Consider the following 27,500-nt stretch of genomic DNA (forward strand, 5'->3'; position numbering starts at 1 on the left):
GCCAACACATTAGGAAATACTATGTACACTGCCCTTCAAAAGGTTATGCCAACACATTAGGAAATACTATGTACACTGCCCTTCAAAAGGTTGGCCAACACATTAGGAAATACTATGTACACTGCCCTTCAAAAGGTTGGCCAACACATTAGGAAATACTATGTACACTGCCCTTCAAAAGGTTATGCCAACACATTAGGAAATACTATGTACACTGCCCTTCAAAAGGTTATGCCAACACATTAGGAAATACTATGTACACTGCCCTTCAAAAGGTTGTGCCAACACATTAGGAAATACTATGTACACTGCCCTTCAAAAGGTTATGCCAACACATTAGGAAATACTATGTACACTGCCCTTCAAAAGGTTGGCCAACACATTAGGAAATACTATGTACACTGCCCTTCAAAAGGTTGGCCAACACATTAGGAAATACTATGTACACTGCCCTTCAAAAGGTTGGCCAACACATTAGGAAATACTATGTACACTGCCCTTCAAAAGGTTGGCCAACACATTAGGAAATACTATGTACACTGCCCTTCAAAAGGTTATGCCAACACATTAGGAAATACTATGTACACTGCCCTTCAAAAGGTTGGCCAACACATTAGGAAATACTATGTACACTGCCCTTCAAAAGGTTATGCCAACACATTAGGAAATACTATGTACACTGCCCTTCAAAAGGTTGGCCAACACATTAGGAAATACTATGTACACTGCCCTTCAAAAGGTTCTGCCAACACATTAGGAAATACTATGTACACTGCCCTTCAAAAGGTTGGCCAACACATTAGGAAATACTATGTACACTGCCCTTCAAAAGGTTGGCCAACACATTAGGAAATACTATGTACACTGCCCTTCAAAAGGTTGGCCAACACATTAGGAAATACTATGTACACTGCCCTTCAAAAGGTTGGCCAACACATTAGGAAATACTATGTACACTGCCCTTCAAAAGGTTCTGCCAACACATTAGGAAATACTATGTACACTGCCCTTCAAAAGGTTGGCCAACACATTAGGAAATACTATGTACACTGCCCTTCAAAAGGTTGGCCAACACATTAGGAAATACTATGTACACTGCCCTTCAAAAGGTTGGCCAACACATTAGGAAATACTATGTACACTGCCCTTCAAAAGGTTGGCCAACACATTAGGAAATACTATGTACACTGCCCTTCAAAAGGTTATGCCAACACATTAGGAAATACTATGTACACTGCCCTTCAAAAGGTTATGCCAACACATTAGGAAATACTATGTACACTGCCCTTCAAAAGGTTATGCCAACACATTAGGAAATACTATGTACACTGCCCTTCAAAAGGTTATGCCAACACATTAGGAAATACTATGTACACTGCCCTTCAAAAGGTTGGCCAACACATTAGGAAATACTATGTACACTGCCCTTCAAAAGGTTGGCCAACACATTAGGAAATACTATGTACACTGCCCTTCAAAAGGTTGGCCAACACATTAGGAAATACTATGTACACTGCCCTTCAAAAGGTTATGCCAACACATTAGGAAATACTATGTACACTGCCCTTCAAAAGGTTGGCCAACACATTAGGAAATACTATGTACACTGCCCTTCAAAAGGTTCTGCCAACACATTAGGAAATACTATGTACACTGCCCTTCAAAAGGTTGGCCAACACATTAGGAAATACTATGTACACTGCCCTTCAAAAGGTTGGCCAACACATTAGGAAATACTATGTACACTGCCCTTCAAAAGGTTGGCCAACACATTAGGAAATACTATGTACACTGCCCTTCAAAAGGTTGGCCAACACATTAGGAAATACTATGTACACTGCCCTTCAAAAGGTTATGCCAACACATTAGGAAATACTATGTACACTGCCCTTCAAAAGGTTGGCCAACACATTAGGAAATACTATGTACACTGCCCTTCAAAAGGTTGGCCAACACATTAGGAAATACTATGTACACTGCCCTTCAAAAGGTTGGCCAACACATTAGGAAATACTATGTACACTGCCCTTCAAAAGGTTGGCCAACACATTAGGAAATACTATGTACACTGCCCTTCAAAAGGTTCTGCCAACACATTAGGAAATACTATGTACACTGCCCTTCAAAAGGTTGGCCAACACATTAGGAAATACTATGTACACTGCCCTTCAAAAGGTTGGCCAACACATTAGGAAATACTATGTACACTGCCCTTCAAAAGGTTGGCCAACACATTAGGAAATACTATGTACACTGCCCTTCAAAAGGTTGGCCAACACATTAGGAAATACTATGTACACTGCCCTTCAAAAGGTTGGCCAACACATTAGGAAATACTATGTACACTGCCCTTCAAAAGGTTGGCCAACACATTAGGAAATACTATGTACACTGCCCTTCAAAAGGTTCTGCCAACACATTAGGAAATACTATGTACACTGCCCTTCAAAAGGTTGGCCAACACATTAGGAAATACTATGTACACTGCCCTTCAAAAGGTTGGCCAACACATTAGGAAATACTATGTACACTGCCCTTCAAAAGGTTGGCCAACACATTAGGAAATACTATGTACACTGCCCTTCAAAAGGTTGGCCAACACATTAGGAAATACTATGTACACTGCCCTTCAAAAGGTTGGCCAACACATTAGGAAATACTATGTACACTGCCCTTCAAAAGGTTGGCCAACACATTAGGAAATACTATGTACACTGCCCTTCAAAAGGTTGGCCAACACATTAGGAAATACTATGTACACTGCCCTTCAAAAGGTTGGCCAACACATTAGGAAATACTATGTACACTGCCCTTCAAAAGGTTCTGCCAACACATTAGGAAATACTATGTACACTGCCCTTCAAAAGGTTGGCCAACACATTAGGAAATACTATGTACACTGCCCTTCAAAAGGTTGGCCAACACATTAGGAAATACTATGTACACTGCCCTTCAAAAGGTTGGCCAACACATTAGGAAATACTATGTACACTGCCCTTCAAAAGGTTGGCCAACACATTAGGAAATACTATGTACACTGCCCTTCAAAAGGTTGGCCAACACATTAGGAAATACTATGTACACTGCCCTTCAAAAGGTTGGCCAACACATTAGGAAATACTATGTACACTGCCCTTCAAAAGGTTGGCCAACACATTAGGAAATACTATGTACACTGCCCTTCAAAAGGTTGGCCAACACATTAGGAAATACTATGTACACTGCCCTTCAAAAGGTTCTGCCAACACATTAGGAAATACTATGTACACTGCCCTTCAAAAGGTTATGCCAACACATTAGGAAATACTATGTACACTGCCCTTCAAAAGGTTGGCCAACACATTAGGAAATACTATGTACACTGCCCTTCAAAAGGTTGGCCAACACATTAGGAAATACTATGTACACTGCCCTTCAAAAGGTTATGCCAACACATTAGGAAATACTATGTACACTGCCCTTCAAAAGGTTATGCCAACACATTAGGAAATACTATGTACACTGCCCTTCAAAAGGTTGGCCAACACATTAGGAAATACTATGTACACTGCCCTTCAAAAGGTTGGCCAACACATTAGGAAATACTATGTACACTGCCCTTCAAAAGGTTGGCGTCACTTAGAAATGTCCTTGTTTTTCAAAGAAAAGCACATTTTTTGTCCATTTTAATTACATTAAATTGATCAGAAAGACAGCGTAGACATTGTTAATGTTGTAAATGACTATTGTAGCTGGAACCGGCTGATTTCTAATGGAATATCTACATAGGCGAACAGAGGCCCATTATCAGCAACCATCACTCCTGTGTTCCAATGGCACGTTGGGTTAGCTAATCCAAGTTTATCATTTTAAAAAGCTAATTGATTATTAGAAAACCATTTTGCAATTATGTTAGCACAGCTGAAAACTGTTGTTCTGATTAAATAAGTAATAAAACTGACCTTCTTTAGACTAGTTGAGTATCTGGAGCATCAGCATTTGTGGGTTCAATTACAGGCTCAAAATGGCCAGAAACAAAGACAAAAACAGACGCCTCTCACAAGTCCTCAACTGGCAGCTTCATTAAATAGTACCCGCAGAACACCAGTCTCAACGTCACCAGCGAAGAGGCAGCTCTGGGATGCTGGCATAGGCAGAGCTGGAAAGAAAAATCCATATCTCAGACTGGCCAATAAAAAGAAAAGATTAAGATGGGCAAAAGAACACAGACACTGGACAGAGGAACTCTGCCTAGAAGGCCAGCATCCCGGAGTCACCTCTTCACTGTTGACGTTGAGACTGGACAGAGGAACTCTGCCTTGAAGGCCAGCATCCCGGAGTCACCTCTTCACTGTTGACGTTGAGACTGGACAGAGGAACTCTGCCTAGAAGGCCAGCATCCCGGAGTCTCCTCTTCACTGTTGACGTTGAGACTGGACAGAGGAACTCTGCCTAGAAGGCCAGCATCCCGGAGTCTCCTCTTCACTGTTGATGTTGAGACTGGACAGAGGAACTCTGCCTAGAAGGCCAGCATCCCGGTCTCCTCTTCACTGTTGATGTTGAGGCTGGTGTTTTGCGTATTGACTGACCTTCATGTCTTAAAGTAATGATGGGCTGTCGTTTCTCTTTGCTTATTTGATCTGTTCTTGCCATAATATGGACTTGGTCTTTTACCAAGTAGGGTTATCTTCTGTATACCACCCCTACCTTGTCACAACACAACTGATTGGCCGCATTAAGAAGGAAAGAAATACCACAAATTAACTTTAAACAAGGCACACCTGTTAATTGAAAAGCATTCCAGGTGACTACCTCATGAAGCTGGTTGAGAGAATGCCAAGATTGTGCAAAGCTGTCATCAAGGCAAAGGGTAGCTATTTGAAGAATCTCAAATCTAAAATATATTTTGATATGTTTAACACTTTTTTGGTTACTACATGATTCCATATGTGTTTATTATATAGTTTAGATGTCTTCAATGTTATTCTACAATGTAGAAAATAGTAAAAAATAAAGAAAAACCATTGGATGAGTAGTTGTTCAGTAGTCTAGAAATAGGAAAACATTATTTCAACTCAGGAACCACTGACTCACTGCCTTCTATAATCAAGACACCTGCTGGGAACTCTTTACTGGTGGGGACAGTTAATTAGGTTAATTACAGTTAGTTAGGTTAATTACAGTTAATTAGGTGAACTAAATATCTGTTGACTAGGTGGGACTATTATGACTAAAGAGTTTTCATGCATAGATTTTTTGTTTTACCCATAAGAGTAGAGGAGTAAAATGTCTCTTCTCAGAGAGAGACACAGAGAGGCACAGACAGAAAGACACACAGAGGGAGACAGAGACAGAAAGAGAGCGAGAGAGAAGGAGAGAGACAGCAACAGAGAGAGTGTGTGTGTGACCACGTGGTTCGTTATCTCCTCTCTCAGGCAGCACGGAACTGTCTGGTCAGCGACAAGAACGTGGTGAAGGTGTGTGACTTTGGAATGACCAGGTTAGTGACAAATGTATCTCTCCGTTTTATTTATTATCTCTCTCTCCTTTTCTATTTCTCTCTCTTCCTTTCTCTCTCTTTTTCTCTTTTTGTGTATATTGTTGAATTACAGTATATTCCCCCTGTGTTACAGGTCTGTCTGTCTGCCTGCCTGTCTGTCTGTCCGTCTGTCTGTATGGCTGTCTGTCTGTTACCTGTATAGTAAAGGTACTGTTACCTGTCTGTCTGTCTGTCTGTCTGTCTGTCTGTCTGTCTGTCTGTCTGTCTGTCTGTCTGTCTGTCTGTCTGTCTGTCTGTCTGTCTGTCTGTCTGCCTGCCTGCCTGTCTGCCTGTTACCTGTATAGTAAAGGTACTGTTACCTGTCTGTCTGTCTGTCTGTCTGTCTACCTGCCTGTCTGTCTGTCTGTCTGTCTGTCTGTCTGTCTGTCTGTCTGTCTGCCTGCCTGCCTGCCTGTCTGCCTGTTACCTGTATAGTAAAGGTACTGTTACCTGTCTGTCTGTCTGTCTGTCTGTCTACCTGCCTGTCTGTCTGTCTGTCTGTCTGTCTGTCTGCCTGTCTGTCTGTCTACCATAACGTTATTAATGTGTTGTAGATACGTACTAGACAACCAGTACACCAGCTCTACAGGCTCTAAGTTCCCAGTCAAGTGGTCTCCTCCTGAGGTGTTGCACTATAACAAGTACAGCAGCAAGTCTGACGTCTGGTCCTTCGGTGAGCACAGGCAGTGTGTTCTGATGTGTGTGTGTGTTCTGATTTATTCTGTGTGTGTGTGTTCTGATGTGTGTGTTTTCTGATGTGTGTGTGTGTTCTGACGTGTGTGTGTGTTCTGATGTGTGTGTGTGTGTGTGTGTGTGTGTGTGTGTGTGTGTGTGTGTGTGTGTGTGTGTGTGTGTGTGTGTGTGTTCTGATGTGTGTGTTCTGATTTACTCTGTGTGTGTGTGTGTTCTGATGTGTGTGTTCTGATGTGTGTGTGTTTGTTCTGACATCCTGATGTGTGTGTATTTGTAGGTGTGTTGATGTGGGAGGTGTTTACTGAGGGGAAGACACCGTTTGATGGGCGGGCTAATGTCGATGTAGTGGATGAGATTACCAGGGGTCACCGTCTCTACCGACCTCACAAAGCTTCCAACGATGTCTACCAACTCATGTACCAGTGCTGGCACGAGGTAACACACACACACACACAGAGACACACAGAGACACACACACAGAGACACACACACACACAGAGACACACACACACACACACACACAGAGAGAGACACACACACACACAGAGACACACACACACACAGAGAGAGACACACACACACACATAGAGAGACACACAGAGACACACACACACACACACACACACACACACACACACACACACACACACACACACACACACACAGAGACACACACACACACACACACAGAGACACACACACACACACACACACAGAGACACACACACACCTCTGCAGGCAGGTTGACTTACAGAGTCAGCCTTCTTCAGGGAAATGAGAAGACTGAAAGATGATGTGTTTTATTGTTTTGTCAGAGACCACAGGGCCGCCCTTCTTTCTCTGAGCTGTTGAAGAGGATCAGACTACTGGCTGAATTGGCTGACTAGACACACACACACAGCTGTTGAAGAGGATCAGACTACTGGTTGACTAGACACACACACACAGCTGTTGAAGAGGATCAGACTACTGGTTGACTAGACACACACACAGCTGTTGAAGAGGATCAGACTACTGGCTGAATTGGTTGACTAGACACACACACACAGCTGTTGAAGAGGATCAGACTACTGGTTGAACTGGTTGACTAGACACACACACACAGCTGTTGAAGAGGATCAGACTACTGGCAGAATTGGCTGACTAGACACACACACACAGCTGTTGAAGAGGATCAGACTACTGGTTGAACTGGTTGACTAGACACACACACACAGCTGTTGAAGAGGATCAGACTACTGGTTGAACTGGTTGACTAGACACACACACAGCTGTTGAAGAGGATCAGACTACTGGTTGACTAGACACACACACACAGCTGTTGAAGAGGATCAGACTACTGGTTGACTAGACACACACACACAGCTGTTGAAGAGGATCAGACTACTGGCTGACTAGACACACACACACAGCTGTTAAAGAGGATCAGACTACTGGTTGACTAGACACACACACACAGCTAGACCAGGTGAAAGCTATGAACCCTTATTGATGTCACTTGTTAAAGATTTTTAAGCCTTGGGACATTAGAGTACTACAGTATAATACCCATAAAACCGAGCGGTCAAATAGGAAAATGGTTCCAATCATTTTTGCCACAGGGGATTTTCAAAACACTTAAAATAAGGACTGTGTTTGGTGTCGGCTCACCCTGACGTAGCGTTTTGATAACTGTGTAAATCTCTCTCGGGCAAAGGTGACTTTTATCAATATATTCCCCTGTATATATGTTTCTAAACTCTCTTAGTGGAAAAAAAATGAATGGAACCATTTACCTGTTCAACCGCTAGGTTTTATGGGTATTATGACACCTCCACTGTGGGGCTCAATTGAGACATGGATTGTGTATGTGTGCCATTCGGAGGCTGAATGGGCAAGACCAAAATGTAATTGCCTTTGAGTGGGGGTGCTGGGTTTTTCACCCTCGACAGTGTCCCTTGTGTATCAAAAGGACATCCAGCCAATTTGACAAAACTGTGGGAAGTATTGGAGTCCACATGGGCCAGTGTCCCTGTGGAACGCTTTCAACACCTTGTAGAGTCAACATGGACCAGCATCCCTGTGGAACGCTTTCAACACCTTGTAGAGTCAACATGGGCCAGCATCCCTGTGGAACGCTTTCAACACCTTGTAGAGTCAACATGGGCCAGCATCCCTGTGGAACGCTTACAACACCTTGTAGAGTCAACATGGGCCAGCATCCCTGTGGAACGCTTTCAACACCTTGTAGAGTCAACATGGGGCCAGCATCCCTGTGGAACGCTTTAGACACCTTGTAGAGTCAACATGGGCCAGCATCCCTGTGGAACGCTTTAGACACCTTGTAGAGTCAACATGGGCCAGCATCCCTGTGGAACGCTTTCAACACCTTGTAGAGTCAACATGGGCCAGCATCCCTGTGGAACACTTTCAACACCTTGTAGAGTCAACATGGGGCCAGCATCCCTGTGGAACGCTTTAGACACCTTGTAGAGTCAACATGGGCCAGCATCCCTGTGGAACGCTTTCAACACCTTGTAGAGTCAACATGGACCAGCATCCCTGTGGAACGCTTTAGACACCTTGTAGAGTCAACATGGGCCAGCATCCCTGTGGAACGCTTTAGACACCTTGTAGAGTCAACATGGGCCAGCATCCCTGTGGAACACTTTCAACACCTTGTAGAGTCAACATGGGGCCAGCATCCCTGTGGAACGCTTTAGACAACTTGTAGAGTCAACATGGGCCAGCATCCCTGTGGAACGCTTTCAACACCTTGTAGAGTCAACATGGGCCAGCATCCCTGTGGAACACTTTCAACACCTTGTAGAGTCAACATGGGGTCAGCATCCCTGTGGAACACTTTCAACACCTTGTAGAGTCAACATGGGCCAGCATCCCTGTGGAACGCTTTCAACACCTTGTAGATTCAACATGGACCAGCATCCCTGTGGAACGCTTTCAACACCTTGTAGAGTCAACATGGGCCAGCATCCCTGTGGAATGCTTTCAACACCTTGTAGAGTCAACATGGGCCAGCATCCCTGTGGAACGCTTTCAACACCTTGTAGAGTCCACATGAGCCAGCATCCCTGTGGAACGCTTTCCACACCTTGTAGAGTCAACATGGGCCAGCATCCCTGTGGAACGTTTTCAACATCTTGTAGAGTCCACATGGGCCAGCATCCCTGTGGAACGCTTTCTACACCATGTAGTCAACATGGGCCAGCATCCCTGTGAAACGCTTTCAACACCTTGTAGAGTCAACATGGGCCAGCATCCCTGTGGAATGCTTTCTACACCTTGTAGTCAACATGGGCCAGCATCCCTGTGGAACGCTTTCAACACCTTGTAGAGTCAACATGGGCCAGCATCCCTGTGGAATGCTTTCTACACCTTGTAGTCAACATGGGCCAGCATCCCTGTGGAACGCTTTCAACACCTTGTAGAGTCAACATGGGCCAGCATCCCTGTGGAATGCTTTCAACACCTTGTAGTCAACATGGGGCCAGCATCCCTGTGGAATGCTTTCTACACCTTGTAGTCAACATGGGGCCAGCATCCCTGTGGAACGCTTTAGACACCTTGTAGAGTCAACATGGGCCAGCATCCCTGTGGAATGCTTTCTACACCTTGTAGTCAACATGGGCCAGCATCCCTGTGGAACGCTTTCAACACCTTGTAGAGTCAACATGGGCCAGCATCCCTGTGGAATGCTTTCAACACCTTGTAGTCAACATGGGGCCAGCATCCCTGTGGAATGCTTTCTACACCTTGTAGTCAACATGGGGCCAGCATCCCTGTGGAACGCTTTAGACACCTTGTAGAGTCAACATGGGTCAGCATCCCTGTGGAACGTTTTCAACACCTTGTAGAGTCCATGTCCCGATGAATTGAGGCTGTTCTGATGGCTAAAGGGGGCCTCAATATTAGGAAGGTGTTCTTAATGTTTTGTACACTCAGTATGTAATTGCAATTTTAGAAATACTCTTGACATGGTAAAAACAAGTATTGTATTCATATAATTAGTTTGTCAATGTACATAATATTTTCAACATTATTTTTTCAATAAAACATCTTCTGAAAGTACAGTATAGCATGGATTGTCCTTTAACTGTGCAGTTTGACCGCTACAGGGGTGTACTAGAGAACAACAGGTGGCCTAGCAGCAACAACCAAGTATCTAACTTTCTGGGCGAACCCGAACAAAAATTCACATAGAAATGTGAGTTATAGATCTGTCAAATCTACTTGAAAACAAGTCTAAGAAGTGGTAGATCTGTTCTGCGTGAGCTACTTCTATGCTTCCTGTTCTTAAATTTTTTTCATCTTTTACTTTCAGTTTTGTACATCAATCGAAATGCTTCTAGTTTCGACACCAGTTTCAAACAGCTGAAAATAATATTTATGTTTATGGAACATATACTTCACAGAAATGTAGATGGAACAATGACTCTCTACACTATACTAGATTAATTTGTCACATAAACTAAAATTAGACAAACTACTATAGTTTTAGCAACCAGGAAATGGTTGAGTGATTTCTGCATAGTGCACCTTTTGAGTTGTATTAGTTGTATGTACAGATATACATCGTACAACGAAATGCTAACTTGCATACCACTAATCAACTAGGTGTGTTATAGTTGACAAACGGTAGACTCAGCTATATGACACAGATGCAGAATGTAAATAGCCCCAGTGTGTTTCCACAACAACAGAGAGTGTTGAAGTGTGAGGCTCAACTTCTCTCCGGGTTTAGTCCCCTGCCTACCATGTTGTGAGAGCGACATCTTGTGAGAGCGGAGTCTTGCATCTCTCTCATCTCAATATCTGCGGTGCTGCTCGTGGCAATATCGTTTCGCTGAGTCTATTACCTTCAAACTGTCACTAGTAAAGTAATGCACTACTCCATTCCCGCTGGGCACAGACGTCAGTTCAACGTCTAGTTTTGATTTACATTTGGCTGAGTTGTCAACTACGGTGAATTCAACGTGAAATCAACAACAACAAAAAGTCACCATGTCGTGATCAATTCGACAGTAAATCATCTCGGTTGTCCCACGCGGCTTTACGTTGATCGATTAGAATGGTATCGATCTGATAAGGATCTGAACGTCTTTGTACCGAACATTAGTCCGCTAAATCGGTCAACAAACCGGTGAAGTTTTGAAGTCGGCCTCCGGCTCAGCTGAGACAGGAATGATCCTGGTCCTAATTCAGAACGGTTCTTTTTTTATTTGATAACATTTCTAATTACAACACACATAAACATATACTTCTAGTGATGTCCTATTTTCTTCGTGAGAAACATGAAATAACATTTAAAGCAATGCAAATAAACAAACACAACAAATGCAAATCACTACACACGAATTGCCAGTGACAACCGTTTTAAAAGTTAAAGTACCTCCAGTAAAATAAACAAACAAAAAGGTCAGGGGTTACAGTTGTAAAAACCTACGATAGAGTTGTAAGAATAAATGTTTGGTTGTTGTTGTTATTGTAGTATCTGGGATCTGCGTCTGTTTATATTAGTTACTGTGCTGTTACTAAGCAGTAATGCATTACGGCAGTGTTACGTTACTACACCTAATAGGAAATGCACATGCGCACTGGGGTGCCGGGAACTGTAGCGCACGAGGGGTTTTGACTAAACGAAAACTAACTGTACTCCCGTCTCCTGCCTGGTCATTTCTCCACAACACAAATATTACAGTAATTGACTAATATTTGATTTCAAGTAAAAAAAATATATTGCATTTGGGGATATTAGTTTGTGCATGTACAATTTACGAGAGAGCATGAAGAAACTAACTCAAGTAGCTTCGTTTTCATTTGAATAATGACAAATGACATATTTCCTTGGAAATACATGGGTCTTATTAATTGAAATTAAACATTTAATTACTTAACTCGCTCCAAAATAACTTCACAGAGTCACGTAAAATTGTGTATAATAGTTTCCCCTTCTTTATCACCGAAAATGTGTCATGTCCTCTTAAATCCATGAATAGTGAATAATTTTAATTGATTTGATTTACAAAAATTTTGCAGGGAGCAACCAACCTATCTTCCATTCAATGTCAGATATATGTGTGTTACAGAGAATTTGCATCTGGGAGAGATCTTGTTGTTGGAGTGAAAAAAGTTCCCTTATTAAGAATGTATGATTCCATTTATTTTCCAGCAGGGGGCAACCTTCGACCATAAACTGTGCATCTATCGTGACATGTTCTCCAAAACACTAATGAGTATTCATTCATCCAGTACGTTCTGAAGGTATTGCTTTTCATATAGAGTTGAATTCCTTTTAATGTATTGGGAAGATAAGATGTTTCTAAGAACTTCCTATAAGAGACGATATTAAAATTAAAAATGTATTGGTCGCAATTTATTGGTCGCATGCACATACTGTATTTAACAGATGTTATTGGTCACATACTGTATTTAACAGATGTTATTGGTCACATACTGTATTTAACAGATGTTATTGGTTTCATACTGTATTTAACAGATGTTATTGGTCACATACTGTATTTAACAGATGTTATTGGTCACATACTGTATTTAACAGATGTTATTGGTCACATACTGTATTTAACAGATGTTATTGGTCACATACTGTATTTAACAGATGTTATTGGTCACATACTGTATTTAACAGATGTTATTGGTTTCATGCACATACTGTATTTAACAGATGTTATTGGTCACATACTGTATTTAACAGATGTTATTGGTCTCATACTGTGTTTAGCAGATGTTATTGCGGGTGTCGTAAAATGCTTGTGTTTCTAGCTCCAACAGTGCAGTAATATCTAACAATTCACAACAATACACACAAATCTAAAAGTAAAAGGCTGGAATTAAGAAATATTAGGATATAAATATTTTCTATATATATATATATATATATATATATAAATAAATATTTTCTATAGATATATAGAAAAAAAAAATATATATATATACTGTGCATTCAAAAAGTATTCAGACCCCTTGACTTTCCCACATTTTGTTACGTTACAGCCTTATTCAAAAACAAAATGTCTTCTTCAGCCATCCATACACACAATACCCCATAATGACATCACAATACCCCATAATGACATCACAATACCCTTTAATGACATCACAATACCCCTTAATGGCATCACAATACCCCTTAATGACATCACAATACCCCATAATGACATCACAATACCCCTTAATGACATCACAATACCCCATAATGACATCACAATACCCCATAATGACAAAGCAAAAACAGGCTTTTAGAATTTTTTGCAAATGTATAAAAATATCACATTTACAATTTAATGATGCAATATAGTGGTATCACTTAGTAATCAATTAAGCAATATGTCATCAGTAATCAATGGTACAATATGTCATCACTTAGTAATCAATGATACAATATAATACATTCACTTATGTATTAGCTCAACTACTACAGTAAGTGAATTGTAGCAGTGTATTTTATGATTGATTTATTTGAGACATTTTATATAACAGTTAACACTGTTATACCTCACGTATGTTTAGTAATAATAATACTTATTATATTAGAATAGTATCTGTCCAATAAATGAGACAATGAATCTGTCTCTGAATCTGTCCAGTGTCCAATGAAGTGGTCGTCCATTCCATAGAATTAAAATGAATAGAATGTGTCCTCATTCAAGTCTATGCCTGCGTAATGGGTGGACTGGCGTCCTTTGCAAGTGTACCCCCAGGAGCAAAGCAGGAAGTAAAAGCAGGAAGTGTATCCACAGGAGCAAAGCAGGAAGTAAAAGCAGGAAGTGTACCCACAGGAGCAAAGCAGGAAGTAAAAGCAGGAAGTGTACCCACAGGAGCAAAGCAGGAAGTAAAAGCAGGAAGTGTATCCACAGGAGCAAAGCAGGAAGTAAAAGCAGGAAGTGTACCCACAGGAGCAAAGCAGGAAGTAAAAGCAGGAAGTGTACCCACAGGAGCAAAGCAGGAAGTAAAAGCAGGAAGTGTATCCACAGGAGCAAAGCAGGAAGTAAAAGCAGGAAGTGTACCCACAGGAGCAAAGCAGGAAGTAAAAGCAGGAAGTGTACCCACAGGAGCAAAGCAGGAAGTGTACCCACCCTTTGCTGTGATTTGTTGAATCAACAACTGACATTACAAAATATAAATTCCATTGCATGAGCCCCAATCAGAATCATTTGAATGAACATTCTACATTACCATGGAAATGATTGCATCACAATACCAGGCAGCCATTGCAATTGTACCCATGAGTTTACCACTCAAATTGCCTGTTCTATTCATTCTATTTACCAGTCATATGACCAGGGTTAGAGGTTCCAAGCCTGTTCTATTCATTTTATTTCTATAGTCCCCCTCTTCAGAGGAGGAGCCTACAATGTTCTTTCTGTGAGTCTGTCCTCTCCTCAGGACTGACAGAAGGACAGACTGTCTGTTGCTCCTCTTCAGTAACGACACCAAGTCTCTGTTCCTCTTGCTATTGGTCCCGCTGTGTTGGCGAGGGAGCCTTCCTATTGGCTTAGAGAGCAGTCTGTGTCCAGGAAACAGCCAATGAGCAGGGAGTCTGAAACAACTGAGCAAATTGTAGCGGGACAGAGCTGGCCTGCTATTGGCCAGAAGGCGGGGGAGGTGCAACTTTGGGTAAGGGCGGTTGAGGGGGTGACCAACTGTTTTGGCAAATAGTGGTTGATTAACATGGGCTTTCCTGTTCACAGTCGTAGTTGGAGCTGTCGTTGTGGTTGGAGCTGTCGTTGTAGTTGGAGCTGTTGTTGTGGTTGGAGCTGTCGTTGTAGTTGTGGTTTTAGCTTTGACCGTTTCTTGTGACTGCGGTGGTCTTGTGGTCAGATGTTGGTCCGGGTGTTGTCGTTCCACCGGTATGACCCTGCAGGGGTGGTAATGGATCACAGGAGACCCATCTATGTCAACCACCCGGTAAGTTTTAGTTGTGGTTGTAGGTTTGACCGTTGGAGTCGGCGGTGGTGGTGTGGTCGTGGCGAGGACTCTTCCACAGGGTGGGTACACCGGTGACCCGTCTAGCTGTACGACCTGGAACTGTGTCAGCCAGGGGTCAAAGGTCAGCCCAGGGTCAGGGTCTGTCTGATCTAGAGGGAGAGGTCAGTGTTCAGATTAAGGGTGCTTTTTTTTTTTTTTTTTTTTTTACAGAGGATCAACTATTCACCTCGACACAACTCAAACACTAAGGACTGGATTCAATCCGTAGTGCAGGAGATCCGCGCTGCAGCGCGATTGAAATGTGAAGGTCCTTTCCAATTGAGTCGACACACGGTGAATGGAGTATCTACAAACGTGGGAACTTAAAACTTTGTTTTATCAGTGTTATTTTCTGATAGTTGCAGGTTGAAAATATAAATCGACACAGGACTCTCTAATCAGCGTGGGTGGAGTTTTGGCTTGACCACCAGGTGGCCAATTAGTTAATAGGCCAATAACAGAGTTCCAAACCTCTCTGCCAATAACAGAGTTCCAAACCTCTCTGCCAATAACAGAGTTCCAAACCTCTCTGCCAATAACAGAGTTCCAAACCTCTCTGCCAATAACAGAGTTCCAAACCTCTCTGCCAATAACAGAGTTCCAAACCTCTCTGCCAATAACAGAGTCCCAAACCTCTGTGCCAATAACAGAGTCCCAAACCTCTGTGCCAATAACAGAGTCCCAAACCTCTCTGCCAATAACAGATCGTTTTCAGTTTTACACTCCCCACTCAGACCACTCCCAGGCAGTCTTAGCTAAATTCTTGCTTGAGAGTTTTTTGCTAAAAAAAAAACGATTTTTGTTTTTTACTTAATTATCACCCAGAAATGATTTGATATTGATATAAAAAAAAACATTTGCGTTGGATCTTTAAGCTTCATACATTATTAACACTCAGTCAATAATAACTCTACCAGACTGTCTAGAAGGATTTAGGCTAGAGGGATTTAGACTAGAGGGATTTAGACTAGAGGGATTTAGACTAGAGGGATTTAGACTATAGGCTAGAGGGATTTAGACTAGAGGGATTTAGACTACAGGGATTTAGACTAGAGGGATTTAGGCTAGAGGGATTTAGGCTAGAGGGATTTAGGCTAGAGGGATTTAGACTACAGGGATTTAGACTAGAGGGATTTAGACTAGAGGGATTTAGACTATAGGCTAGAGGGATTTAGGCTAGAGGGATTTAGACTAGAGGGATTTAGACTAGAGGGATTTATACTAGAGGGATTTAGGCTAGAGGGATTTAGACTAGAGGGATTTAGACTAGAGGGATTTAGACTATAGGCTAGAGGGATTTAGGCTAGAGGGATTTAGACGAGAGGGATTTACGCTAGAGGGATTTAGGCTAGAGGGATTTAGGCTAGAGGGATTTAGGCTAGAGGGATTTAGGCTAGAGGGATTTAGGCTAGAGGGATTTATGCTAGAGGGATTTAGGCTAGAGGGATTTAGGCTAGAGGGATTTAGACTAGAGGGATTTAGACTAGAGGGATTTAGGCTAGAGGGATTTAGGCTAGAGGGATTTAGACTAGAGGGATTTAGACTAGAGGGATTTAGACTATAGGCTAGAGGGATTTAGACGAGAGGGATTTAGACGAGAGGGATTTAGGCTAGAGGGATTTATGCTAGAGGGATTTAGGCTAGAGGCATTTAGGCTAGAGGGATTTAGGCTAGAGGGATTTATGCTAGAGGGATTTAGGCTAGAGGGATTTAGGCCAGAGAGATTTAGGCCAGAGAGATTTATGCCAGAGAGATTTATGCCAGAGAGATTTATGCCAGAGAGATTTATGCCAAAGAGATTTATGCCAGAGAGATTTATGCCAGAGAGATTTAGGCCAGAGAGATTTATGCCAGAGAGATTTATGCCAGAGAGATTTATGCCAGAGAGATTTATGCCAGAGAGATTTAGGCCAGAGAGATTTATGCCAGAGAGATTTATGCCAGAGAGATTTAGGCTAGCCTGTGTTTAGGGTTCCGGTTCAGATAAGCCTGCGCACCTCAAACTTTTCTCGCAAAACTATGAATTGATGTCAATGAGTATGTTTACATGCACACGAATAATAAGATCCTAGACTGATTATGACAGTAGGCTGAGTACGACATTAGTCGTGTAAACACCTTACTCTGCTCGTCTTAAATCAGCACGACGTGAAGCACCTTGTTTTCTGATCCATTTCTCTCATTCTGAGAAGACGTAAAAGAGCTTAATCAGAGTTCCTGCGCTGTATTTAAACCTGTACCAACAGCGCCAGCCTCCCCCACATACCTGAGTGAAGTGAGTTTTTTACTAAAACAACTGAAAGTTCGGGGTCTGAGAAATAGTTTTCACATACAAACTTTACATGTCCGAACTCAGAACCACATAGGATTCCCAAACATGATCACTGTTGGGTGGAGCGTTTCTTTTCAGAGTCCCATCAGCAGCCCGATGACAGATGTGTCCATGTAAACAGGATTATGAGGGAAATCGTTCTTCGTTCTCGTTCCAAAGCGTGTAAGAGTTTAAATCAAACTACAGTAGTATATTAATCTGACTATTCACTATTGCGTGTAACTCTACTCAATGTAAGACGTATGTGAAACATTGGGTTTTTAGCAGATCTCACGTCAAAAAACACAGCCCTTCATTTAGCTGTCGAGACAGTAGGAAGTGACAGTCTAACAGTGAGTTAAAGGTTTAGTTAGTGTAGGAAGTATGAAGTGACAGTCTAACAGTGAGTTAAAGGTTTAGTTAGTGTAGGAAGTGAGTCTAACAGTGAGTTAAAGGTTTAGTTAGTGTAGGAAGTGAGTCTAACAGTGAGTTAAAGGTTTAGTTAGTGTAGGAAGTGAGTCGAACAGTGAGTTAAAGGTTTAATTAGTGTAGAAAGTGAGTCTAACAATGAGTTAAAGGTTTAATTACTTGAATACAGTAGATATTAATAGTTAGTGTTGAACTGACCTGTTCCTTTTGATGTGATGAAGGTTACTCTGAGGAGGAGGAAGAGACAGACAGAAAGAGGAGCTGATGCTAAGTTGGAACACATGGCTGGAGAGAGAGAGAGAGAGAAGAGAGGGAGAAGAAAGAGAGAGGACCGTGGTTCTGTCTATAAGAGAGGAGATGTGGGTAGGGGAGGAGAGAGGGAGGGAGGAGAGGAGAGAGAGGAGGGGGAGAGGAGTGGTTCTGTCTATAAGAGAGGAGATGTGGGTAGGGGAGGAGAGAGGGAGGAGAGGAGAGAGGGGGAGAGGAGTGGGGGGAGGACAGTGGTTCTGTCTATTAGAGAGGAGATGTGGGTAGGGGAGGAGAGGAGTGGGGGGAGGACAGTGGTTCTGTCTATTAGAGACATGTGGGTAGGGGAGGACAGTGGTTCTGTCTATTAGAGACATGTGGGTAGGGGAGGACAGTGGTTCTGTCTATTAGAGACATGTGGGTAGGGGAGGACAGTGGTTCTGTCTATTAGAGACATGTGGGTAGGGGAGGAGAGAGGGAGGAGAGGAGAGGGGAGAGGAGTGGGGGGAGGACAGTGGTTCTGTCTATTAGAGACATGTGGGTAGGGGAGGACAGTGGTTCTGTCTATTAGAGACATGTGGGTAGGGGAGGACAGTGGTTCGGTCTATTAGAGACATGTGGGTAGGGGAGGACAGTGGTTCTGTCTATTAGAGACATGTGGGTAGGGGAGGACAGTGGTTCTGTCTATTAGAGACATGTGGGTAGGGGAGGACAGTGGTTCTGTCTATTAGAGACATGTGGGTAGGGGAGGACAGTGGTTCTGTCTATTAGAGACATGTGGGTAGGGGAGGACAGTGGTTCTGTCTATTAGAGACATGTGGGTAGGGGAGAACAGTGGTTCTGTCTATTAGAGGTATGTGGGTGGAGTTTCCCCCTTACCTACAGACTCAGACAGTATTTATTTATTTAGCTTACTTTCATCAGGTGTAAGTGGTGACTCAGGTAATTTCACTGGTCTACCTCTGTCCCAGGTCTGTGTTAGGTGTGTCTCAGGTCTGTGGTAGGTGTGTCTCAGGTTTAAACTGTGTCTAAGGTGTTTTTTGTATCAGGTGTTTCAGAGAGGATTCTAGATTGTTGCAACATGGAACCACAACCTCTGTGTATTTAACGAGGAGGAGAGGAGAGGAGGGGAGGAGGAGAGGAGGGGAGGAGAGGGGGTGGGGAGGAGAGGAGGGGAGGAGGAGAGGAGGAGAGTAGAGGGGGTGGGGAGGAGAGGAGGGGAGGAGAGGGGGTGGGGAGGAGAGGAGGAGAGTAGAGGGGTGGGGAGGAGAGGAGGGGAGGAGAGGAGGGGAGAAGAGGGGGTGGGGAGGAGAGGAGGAGAGTAGAGGGGTGGGGAGGAGAGGAGAGGGGGTGGGGAGGAGAGGAGGGGAGAAGGAGGGGAGAAGAGAAGGGGAGGAAATGGGATGAGAGGCTGTGAGAAGGGGAGAAGAGGGGGTGAGGAGGGGAGGAGAAGGGGTGAGGAGAGGCGGTGGAGGGTGGGGAGGTCAGGAGAATGGAGTACAGGAGGGAAGGAGACACTGAAAGTATACAACATTAGCCACTTTAGTATACTGATGCAGCCTCATGCTTAACGTAGTGTGTGTGTAGCCTCGTAGTGTGTGTAGCCTCATAGTGTGTGTTTAGCCTCGTAGTGTGTGTGTGTGTAGCCTCGTAGTGTGTGTGTGTGTAGCCCCGTAGTGTGTGTGTGTGTGTAGCCTCGTAGTGTGTGTGTGTGTGTAGCCTCGTAGTGTGTGTGTGTGTGTGTAGCCTCGTAGTGTGTGTGTAGCCTCGTAGTGTGTGTGTGTAGCCTCGTAGTGTGTGTGTGTAGCCTCGTAGTGTGTGTGTGTAGCCTCGTAGTGTGTGTGTGTAGCCTCGTAGTGTGTGTGTGTGTAGCCTCGTAGTGTGTGTGTGTGTGTAGCCTCATAGTGTGTGTGTGTACCCTCATAGTGTGTGTGTGTAGCCTCATAGTGTGTGCGTGTGTGTAGCCTCATAGTGTGTGTGTGTGTAGCCTCATAGTGTGTGTGTGTGTAGCCTCGTAGTGTGTGTGTGTAGCCTCGTAGTGTGTGTGTGTAGCCTCGTAGTGTGTGTGTGTGTGTACCAGGTGTTAATCGTGGTCTGAAATGTCTGTTGTCCTCCGTGCAATCGGTCTCCTCTCACATTAGCCAACCTACCACAAACACACACCCTGATATGCTCACATTAGCCAACCTACCACACACACACACCCTGAGATGCTTACACTGTGTTGTGGTGTCTGCTTCCCCCCCACAACAGTTACCTGTCCTCTCATCTGATGGAACACCTACTGTGTGTGTGTGTGTGTGTGTGTGTGTGTGTATAAAGTTATATTAATGTTATAGTCTGTTTTAATACTCTACATGGTTGTTCAGAGTAAACCATGTGGAAGTGTGGAAGTGTAATACTTAAAACAACATCTAGGTCTGTCTCCCAAATGGAACCCTAGTCCCTTTATAGTGCACTACCTGTAACCAGAGTCCCATGGGTCCTGGTCTAAAGTAGTGCACTACCTGTAACCAGAGTCCCATGGGTCCTGGTCTAAAGTAGTGCACTACCTGTAACCAGAGTCTATAAGGTTCTGGTATAAAGTAGTGCACTATATAGGGTTCTATAGGGCCCTGGTCTAAAGTAGTGCACTATATTGGGAATAGGGCTCTGGTCTAAAGTAGTGCACTATATAGGGAATAGGGCCCTGGTCTAAAGTAGTGCACTATATAGGGAATAGGGCTCTGGTCTAAAGTAGTGCACTATATAGGGAATAGGGCTCTGGTCTAAAGTAGTGCACTATATAGGGAATAGGGTTCTGGTCTAAAGTAGTGCACTATATAGGGAATAGGGTTCTATAGGGTTCTGGTATAAAGTAGTGCACTATATAGGGATTAGGGCTCTGGTCTAAAGTAGTGCACTATATAGGGAATAGGGTTCTATAGGGTTCTGGTATAAAGTAGTGCTCTATATAGGGAATAGGGCTCTGGTATAAAGTAGTGCACTATATAGGGAATAGGGTGCAGTTTGGGCTGCATCCACTGAGATTACACAGACATGTTATTTTGCAGCCAGTCCCTCCCACAAAAAACAACCAACGAACAACGTTGAAGAAAGGTTCTGAAAAGGTTTCCAGAAGGTTACCGTAACATTGACTGTCAACGAAGGGGATAACTCTAGAACCCGCCAGGGGCACGTGTTGTTACGTTCAGACAACAAATATGAAACGCAACATTAAAGGATTTTACTGAGTTACAGTTCACAGAAGGAAATCAGTCAATTTAAATTAATTAATTTGGCCCTAATCTATGGATTTCCCATGACTGGGCAGAGGCGTAGCCATGGATGGGCAGAGGCGTAGCCATGGCTGGGCAGAGGCGTAGCCATGGATGGGCAGAGGCGTAGCCATGGATGGGCCTGGGAGGGCATAAACCCACTCACTTGGGAGCCAGTCAGAGTAATCAGAATGAGTTTTTTCCCCACAAAAGGGCTTAATTACAGATAGAAATACTCGTCAGTTTCATCAGCTGTCTGGGTGGCTGGTCTCAGATGATCCCGCAGGCGAAGAAGCTGGTTGTGTTAGATATACCAAAACGACGTTGGAGGCGGCTTATGGTAGAGAAATAAACATTGCATTTTTTTTTTTGCAGCAGATTTGCACGCTCCCTCAGGAAACTACACATTTTTAGAATGGCCTTTTAATTGTCCCCAGCACAAGGTGCACCTGTGTAATGATTATACAGTTTAATCAGCTTCTTGATATGCCACACCTGGCAGGTGGATGGATGATCTTGGCAGAGAAATGTTCACTAACAGGGATGGAAACACAATTTGAGAGAAATCAGCTTTTTGTGAATATGGGACATTTCTGTTTTATTTCAGCTCATGAAACATGGGACCAACACTTTACATGTTGTGTTTATATTTTTGTTCAATATCAAACAAGCATGCCTCTCTGACATGTAAAATACTGAAATCACAGCGGCTCTATTCATAGAATTTTTTTAAAATCTAGAACGTTCCAAAACCTTTTCCTACTGAACATGGCCCTGGTTTTAAAAATGGCAGTTATTGGCAACAACATGGCAACAACACAACCACAACCAACTCTGATTGGCCAGTCAAAAGACACAACCAACTCTGATTGGCCAGTCAAAAGACACAACCAACTCTGATTGGCCAGTCAAAAGACACAACCAACTCTGATTGGCCAGTCAAAAGACACAACCAACTCTGATTGGCCAGTCAAAAGACACAACCAACTCTGATTGGCCAGTTAAGCCAGACAGAGGTACTGTATGTAGTAAAAAAAACAAACTTTAAAAAGCATGAAATGAAACAATGCAATACTGTGAGATCATGGTACAGATATAGACAGACTGACCGGCAGATATATGACCATAGAAATAGACACAGGCAGGGTATAGATAATACTGGTGTGGTACTTTAAAAATACCGCAGCGTTGTTGTAGCAACACTACGTAGTTGTGTGTTCGTCTCCATGGTTACAGTAGGTAGAGACCAGCCTCGTTCCAGACACAGCGGAGATAATGTCAGAGCAGGTCCACTGTGACTACATCTCCCAGAGTTCTTTTGAGGCTTTTCCCCCCAAAAATAAAAAGTCCCCGTGATATCTGCACCGGTTGTTCACGAGCATTGAGTGAACCTCGTGTCATGTAAGCTACAACAGGACTGTGTGTCTCTGCGTGATGGTGGACAAGGTTCCGTTTCAAACTGTCGCTTCTAGAGATATGGGTTTAACAGATCCCAAGGTTCCGTTTCAAACTGTCGCTTCTAGAGATATGGGTTTAACAGATCCCAAGGTTCCGTTTCAAACTGTCACTTCTAGAGATATGGGTTTAACAGATCCCAAGGTTCCGTTTCAAACTGTCACTTCTAGAGATATGGGTTTAACAGATCCCAAGGTTCCGTTTCAAACTGTCGCTTCTAGAGATATGGGTTTAACAGATCCCAAGGTTCCGTTTCAAACTGTCACTTCTAGAGATATGGGTTTAACAGATCCCAAGGTTCCGTTTCAAACTGTCGCTTCTAGAGATATGGGTTTAACAGATCCCAAGGTTCCGTTTCAAACTGTCACTTCTAGAGATATGGGTTTAACAGATCTCAAGGTTCCGTTTCAAACTGTCGCTTCTAGAGATATGGGTTTAACAGATCCCAAGGTTCCGTTTCAAACTGTCACTTCTAGAGATATGGGTTTAACAGATCTCAAGGTTCCGTTTCAAACTGTCGCTTCTAGAGATATGGGTTTAACAGATCTCAAGGTTCCGTTTCAAACTGTCGCTTCTAGAGATATGGGTTTAACAGATCTCAAGGTTCCGTTTCAAACTGTCGCTTCTAGAGATATGGGTTTAACAGATCTCAAGGTTCCGTTTCAAACTGTCGCTTCTAGAGATATGGGTTTAACAGATCCCAAGGTTCCGTTGTTTCCATATTGGTCAGTGCGTGACCTGAACACTTATTGTGAAACACTTTGTTCCAGATGCATTTCCTGGGCTCCACATAACAGTTCCATGACACAGAATAGCCCACCAGGTAACCAACCAGCCAAGTCCATATCTCAGAAAGGTATAGCCACACCTTTTACTCCATACTGTAGTTACAGCTCCATAATCCATACAGGGCAGAGGACCATAAACCATAGCCAGTCTATTCCCCATGTAGGTACGAGATGAGCCATGCAATCCCATCCCAGATAGGGCCATCCCAGGTAGGTCCATCCCAGGTAGGTCCATCCCAGATCAGTTTATCCAGGTAGGTCCATCCCAAGTAGGGCTATCCCAGGGATCAGTTTGTCCAGGTAGGTCCATCCCAGGTAGGTCCATCCCAGATCAGTTTATCCAGGTAGGTCCATCCCAGGTAGGTCCATCCCAGGTAGGTCCATCCCAGATCAGTTTATCCAGGTAGGTCCATCCCAGGTAGGTCCATCCCAGGTAAGTCCATCCCAGATCAGTTTATCCAGGTAGGTCCATCCCAGGTAGGTCCAACCCAGGTAGGTCCAACCCAGGTAGGTCCATCCCAGATCAGTTTATCCAGGTAGGTCCATCCCAGGTAGGTCCATCCCAGGTAAGTCCATCCCAGGTAAGTCCATCCCAGATCAGTTTATCCAGGTAGGTCCATCCCAGGTAGGTCCATCCCAGGTAGGTCCACCCAGGTAGGTCCAACCCAGGTAGGTCCATCCCAGGTAGGTCCATCCCAGGTAGGTCCATCCCAGATCAGTTTATCCAGGTAGGTCCATCCCAGGTAGCCATAGACAGGTATGTCCATCCCAGGTAGCCATAGACAGGTATGTCCATCTCGGGTAGCCATAGAAGGTAGGTCCAGCCCAGGTAGGTCCATCCCAGGTATGTCCATCCCAGGTAGCCATAGACAGGTAGGTCCATCCCAGGTAGCTATAGACAGGTATGTCCATCTCGGGTAGCCATAGACAGGTAGGCCCATCCCAGGTAGCCATAGACAGGTAGGTCCATCCCAGGTAGCCATAGACAGGTAGGTCCATCCCAGGTAGCCATAGACAGGTAGGTCCATCCCAGGTATGCCCTTCCCAGGTAGCCATAGACAGGTAGGTCCATCCCAGGTAGGTCCATCTCAGGTAGCCATAGACAGGTATGTCCATACATGCAGTCATAGTCCAAGTAAATCTTAGCCTGCAGGTATGTCTCCGTCCTCTGTCCCAGGTTAGATTTGTCCCAGGGCCAGGCTAAACCAGACTTAACCCCGGTACAGTCATGGTTCTGGCACCAGTGTGGCCCCAGTTAGGCCCTGTGGTCTCAGGACTGGTTGTCCCCAGTAGGGGTTGGTGGTTCTAGTGACAGTTCTTCGTCAGACAGCCCTGTTTCCAGGGCGATCACCAGGGATGCCACAGACGCACTGCTGGTCATGGGCTGGAACTCATCTAGAGAGAGAGAGACAGGGGGAGGAGGAGACAAACGAAGGATGAGAGAGAGACAGGGGGAGGAGGAGACAAGAAGGATGAGAGAGGCAGAGAGAGAGACAGAGAGAGAGAGAGAGAGAGAGAGACAGGGGGAGGAGACAAAAGAACGATGAGATACAGAGAGAGAGACAGGGAGAGGAGGAGACAAAAGAACGATGAGAGACAGAGAGAGAGAGACAGGGAGAGGAGGAGACAAAATAACGATGAGAGAGAGAGAGAGAGAGAGAGAGAGAGAGAGAGAGACAGGGGGAAGAGGAGACAAAAGAACGATGAGAGAGAGGAGAGAGAGAGGGGGAGGAGGAGACAAAAGAACGATGAGAGACAGAGAGAGAGAGACAGGGAGAGGAGGAGACAAAAGAACGATGAGAGAGAGAGAGAGAGACAGGGGGAGGAAGAGACAAAAGAACGATGAGAGAGACAGAGAGAGGGAGAGAGAAAGAGGCATGAGAGAGAAAGAGGCATGAGAGAGAGAGGGAATAGAGAGAGAGAGAGAGAGCGATGAGAGAGAGAGGGATAGGTGAAGATGCAATTCATTAAAGCTGCCACCAGGTGGCACTATGAGTGCCGCTAGTCTCGCCCGCCTGCCGCTAGTCTCGCCCGCCTGCCGCTAGTCTCGCCCGCGTGTCGGTAGCTGCGTGTCGCTAGTCTCGTCCGCGTGTCGGTAGCTGCGTGTAGCTAGTCTCGTCCGCGTGTCGGTAGCTGCGTGTCGCTAGTCTCGCCCACGTGTCGGTAGCTGCGTGTCGCTAGTCTCGCCCACGTGTCGGTAGCTGCGTGTCGCTAGCCTCGCCCGCGTGTCGCTAGTCTCGGTAGTTGCGTGTCACTAGCTGCGTGTCGGTAGTCTCGCCTGCGTGTCACTAGTTGCGTGTCGGTAGTTGAGGGAATAGAGAGAGAGACAGAGAGAGCGAGAGGGATGAGAGAGAGAGGGATAGGTGAAGATGCAATTCATTAAAGCTGCCACCAGGTGGCACTATGAGTGCCGCTAGTCTCGCCCGCCTGCCGCTAGTCTCGCCCGCCTGCCACTAGTCTCGCCCGCGTGTCGGTAGCTGCGTGTCGCTAGTCTCGTCTGCGTGTCGGTAGCTGCGTGTCGCTAGTCTCGTCCGCGTGTCGGTAGCTGCGTGTCGCTAGTCTCGTCCGCGTGTCGGTAGCTGCGTGTCGCTAGTCTCGCCCACGTGTCGGTAGCTGCGTGTCGCTAGTCTCGCCCACGTGTCGGTAGCTGCGTGTCTCTAGTCTCGCCCGCGTGTCGCTAGTCTCGGTAGTTGCGTGTCACTAGCTGCGTGTCGGTAGTCTCGCCTGCGTGTCACTAATTGCGTGTCAGTAGTTGCGTGTCGGTAGTTGCGTGTCGGTAGTCTCGCCTGTGTGTCACTAGTTGCGTGTCGGTAGCTGCGTGTCGGCAGTCTCGCCTGCGTGTCGGCAGTCTCGCCTCGCCCGCGTGTCGCTAGTCTCGGTAGTTGAGTGTCACTAGCTGCGTGTCGGTAGTCTCGCCTGCGTGTCACTAGTTGCGTGTCGGTAGTTGTGTGTCGGTAGTTGCGTGTCGGTAGCTGCGTGTCGGCAGTCTCGCCTGCGTGTCGGCAGTCTCGCCTCGCCCGCGTGTCGCTAGTCTCGGTAGTTGAGTGTCACTAGCTGCGTGTCGGTAGTCTCGCCTGCGTGTCACTAGTTGCGTGTCGGTAGTTGTGTGTCGGTAGTTGCGTGTCGGTAGCTGCGTGTCGGTAGTTGCGTGTCGGTAGTCTCGCCTGCGTGTCACTAGTTGCGTGTCGGTAGCTGCGTCTCAGCAGGCTCGTCTGCGTGTCGGTAGTCTCGCCTGCGTCTCGGTAGTTGCGTGTCGGTAGGCTCGCCTGCGTCTCGGTAGGCTCGTCTGCGTGTCGTAGTCTCGCCTGCGTGTCGGCAGGCTCGTCTGCGTGTCGGTAGGCTCGCCTGCGTGTCGGTAGTCTCGCCTGCGGGTCGGCAGGCTCGTCTGCGTGTCGGTAGTCTCGCCTGCGGGTCGGCAGGCTCGTCTGCGTGTCGGTAGTCTCGCCTGCGGGTCGGCAGGCTCGTCTGCGTGTCGGCAGTCTCGCCTGCGTGTCGGTAGGCTCGCCTGCGTGTCGGTAGGCTCGCCTGCGTGTCGGTAGGCTCGCCTGCGTGTCGGTAGGCTCGCCTGCGTGTCGGTAGGCTCGCCTGCGTGTCGGTAGTTGCGTATCGGTAGGCTCGTCTGCGTGTCGGTAGTTGCGTGTCGGTAGGCTCGCCTGCGTGTCGGTAGTTGCGTGTCGGTAGGCTCGTCTGCGTGTCGGCAGGCTCGTCTGCGTGTCGGTAGTCTCGCCTGCGTGTCGGTAGGCTCGCCTGCGTGTCGGTAGTTGCGTGTCGGTAGGCTCGTCTGCGTGTCGGTAGTTGCGTGTCGGTAGGCTCGCCTG

At 45.2% G+C, this 27,500-nt stretch overlaps 2 protein-coding genes across 2 annotated transcripts in view; one reads left to right on the top strand and one right to left on the bottom strand.

Annotated features, from left to right (window-relative positions):
- The window catches only part of LOC118942973 (tyrosine-protein kinase TXK), a 39,673-nt gene extending 29,394 nt beyond the window's left edge, over positions 1 to 10,279 (top strand). Inside the window, exons 12-15 of the mRNA XM_090214949.1 lie at positions 5,415 to 5,479; positions 6,073 to 6,191; positions 6,489 to 6,646; positions 7,027 to 10,279. Of these exons, the coding sequence (XP_090071075.1) occupies positions 5,415 to 5,479; positions 6,073 to 6,191; positions 6,489 to 6,646; positions 7,027 to 7,098 (414 nt within the window). The 3' untranslated portion in view covers positions 7,099 to 10,279. The remainder of the gene's footprint in view (positions 1 to 5,414; positions 5,480 to 6,072; positions 6,192 to 6,488; positions 6,647 to 7,026) is intronic.
- Positions 10,280 to 22,010: 11,731 nt separating this feature from the next.
- Positions 22,011 to 27,500, bottom strand: part of LOC110500823 (RING finger protein 150) — a 26,700-nt gene continuing 21,210 nt past the window's right edge. The window contains exon 6 of the mRNA XM_036958377.2: positions 22,011 to 25,077. Coding sequence (XP_036814272.2) covers positions 24,953 to 25,077 — 125 coding nt within the window. The 3' untranslated portion in view covers positions 22,011 to 24,952. The remainder of the gene's footprint in view (positions 25,078 to 27,500) is intronic.

The sequence above is a fragment of the Oncorhynchus mykiss genome, chromosome 21 (assembly GCF_057628025.1).
Source record: "Oncorhynchus mykiss isolate SJ-2025 chromosome 21, ASM5762802v1, whole genome shotgun sequence".
NCBI lineage: Eukaryota > Metazoa > Chordata > Actinopteri > Salmoniformes > Salmonidae > Oncorhynchus > Oncorhynchus mykiss.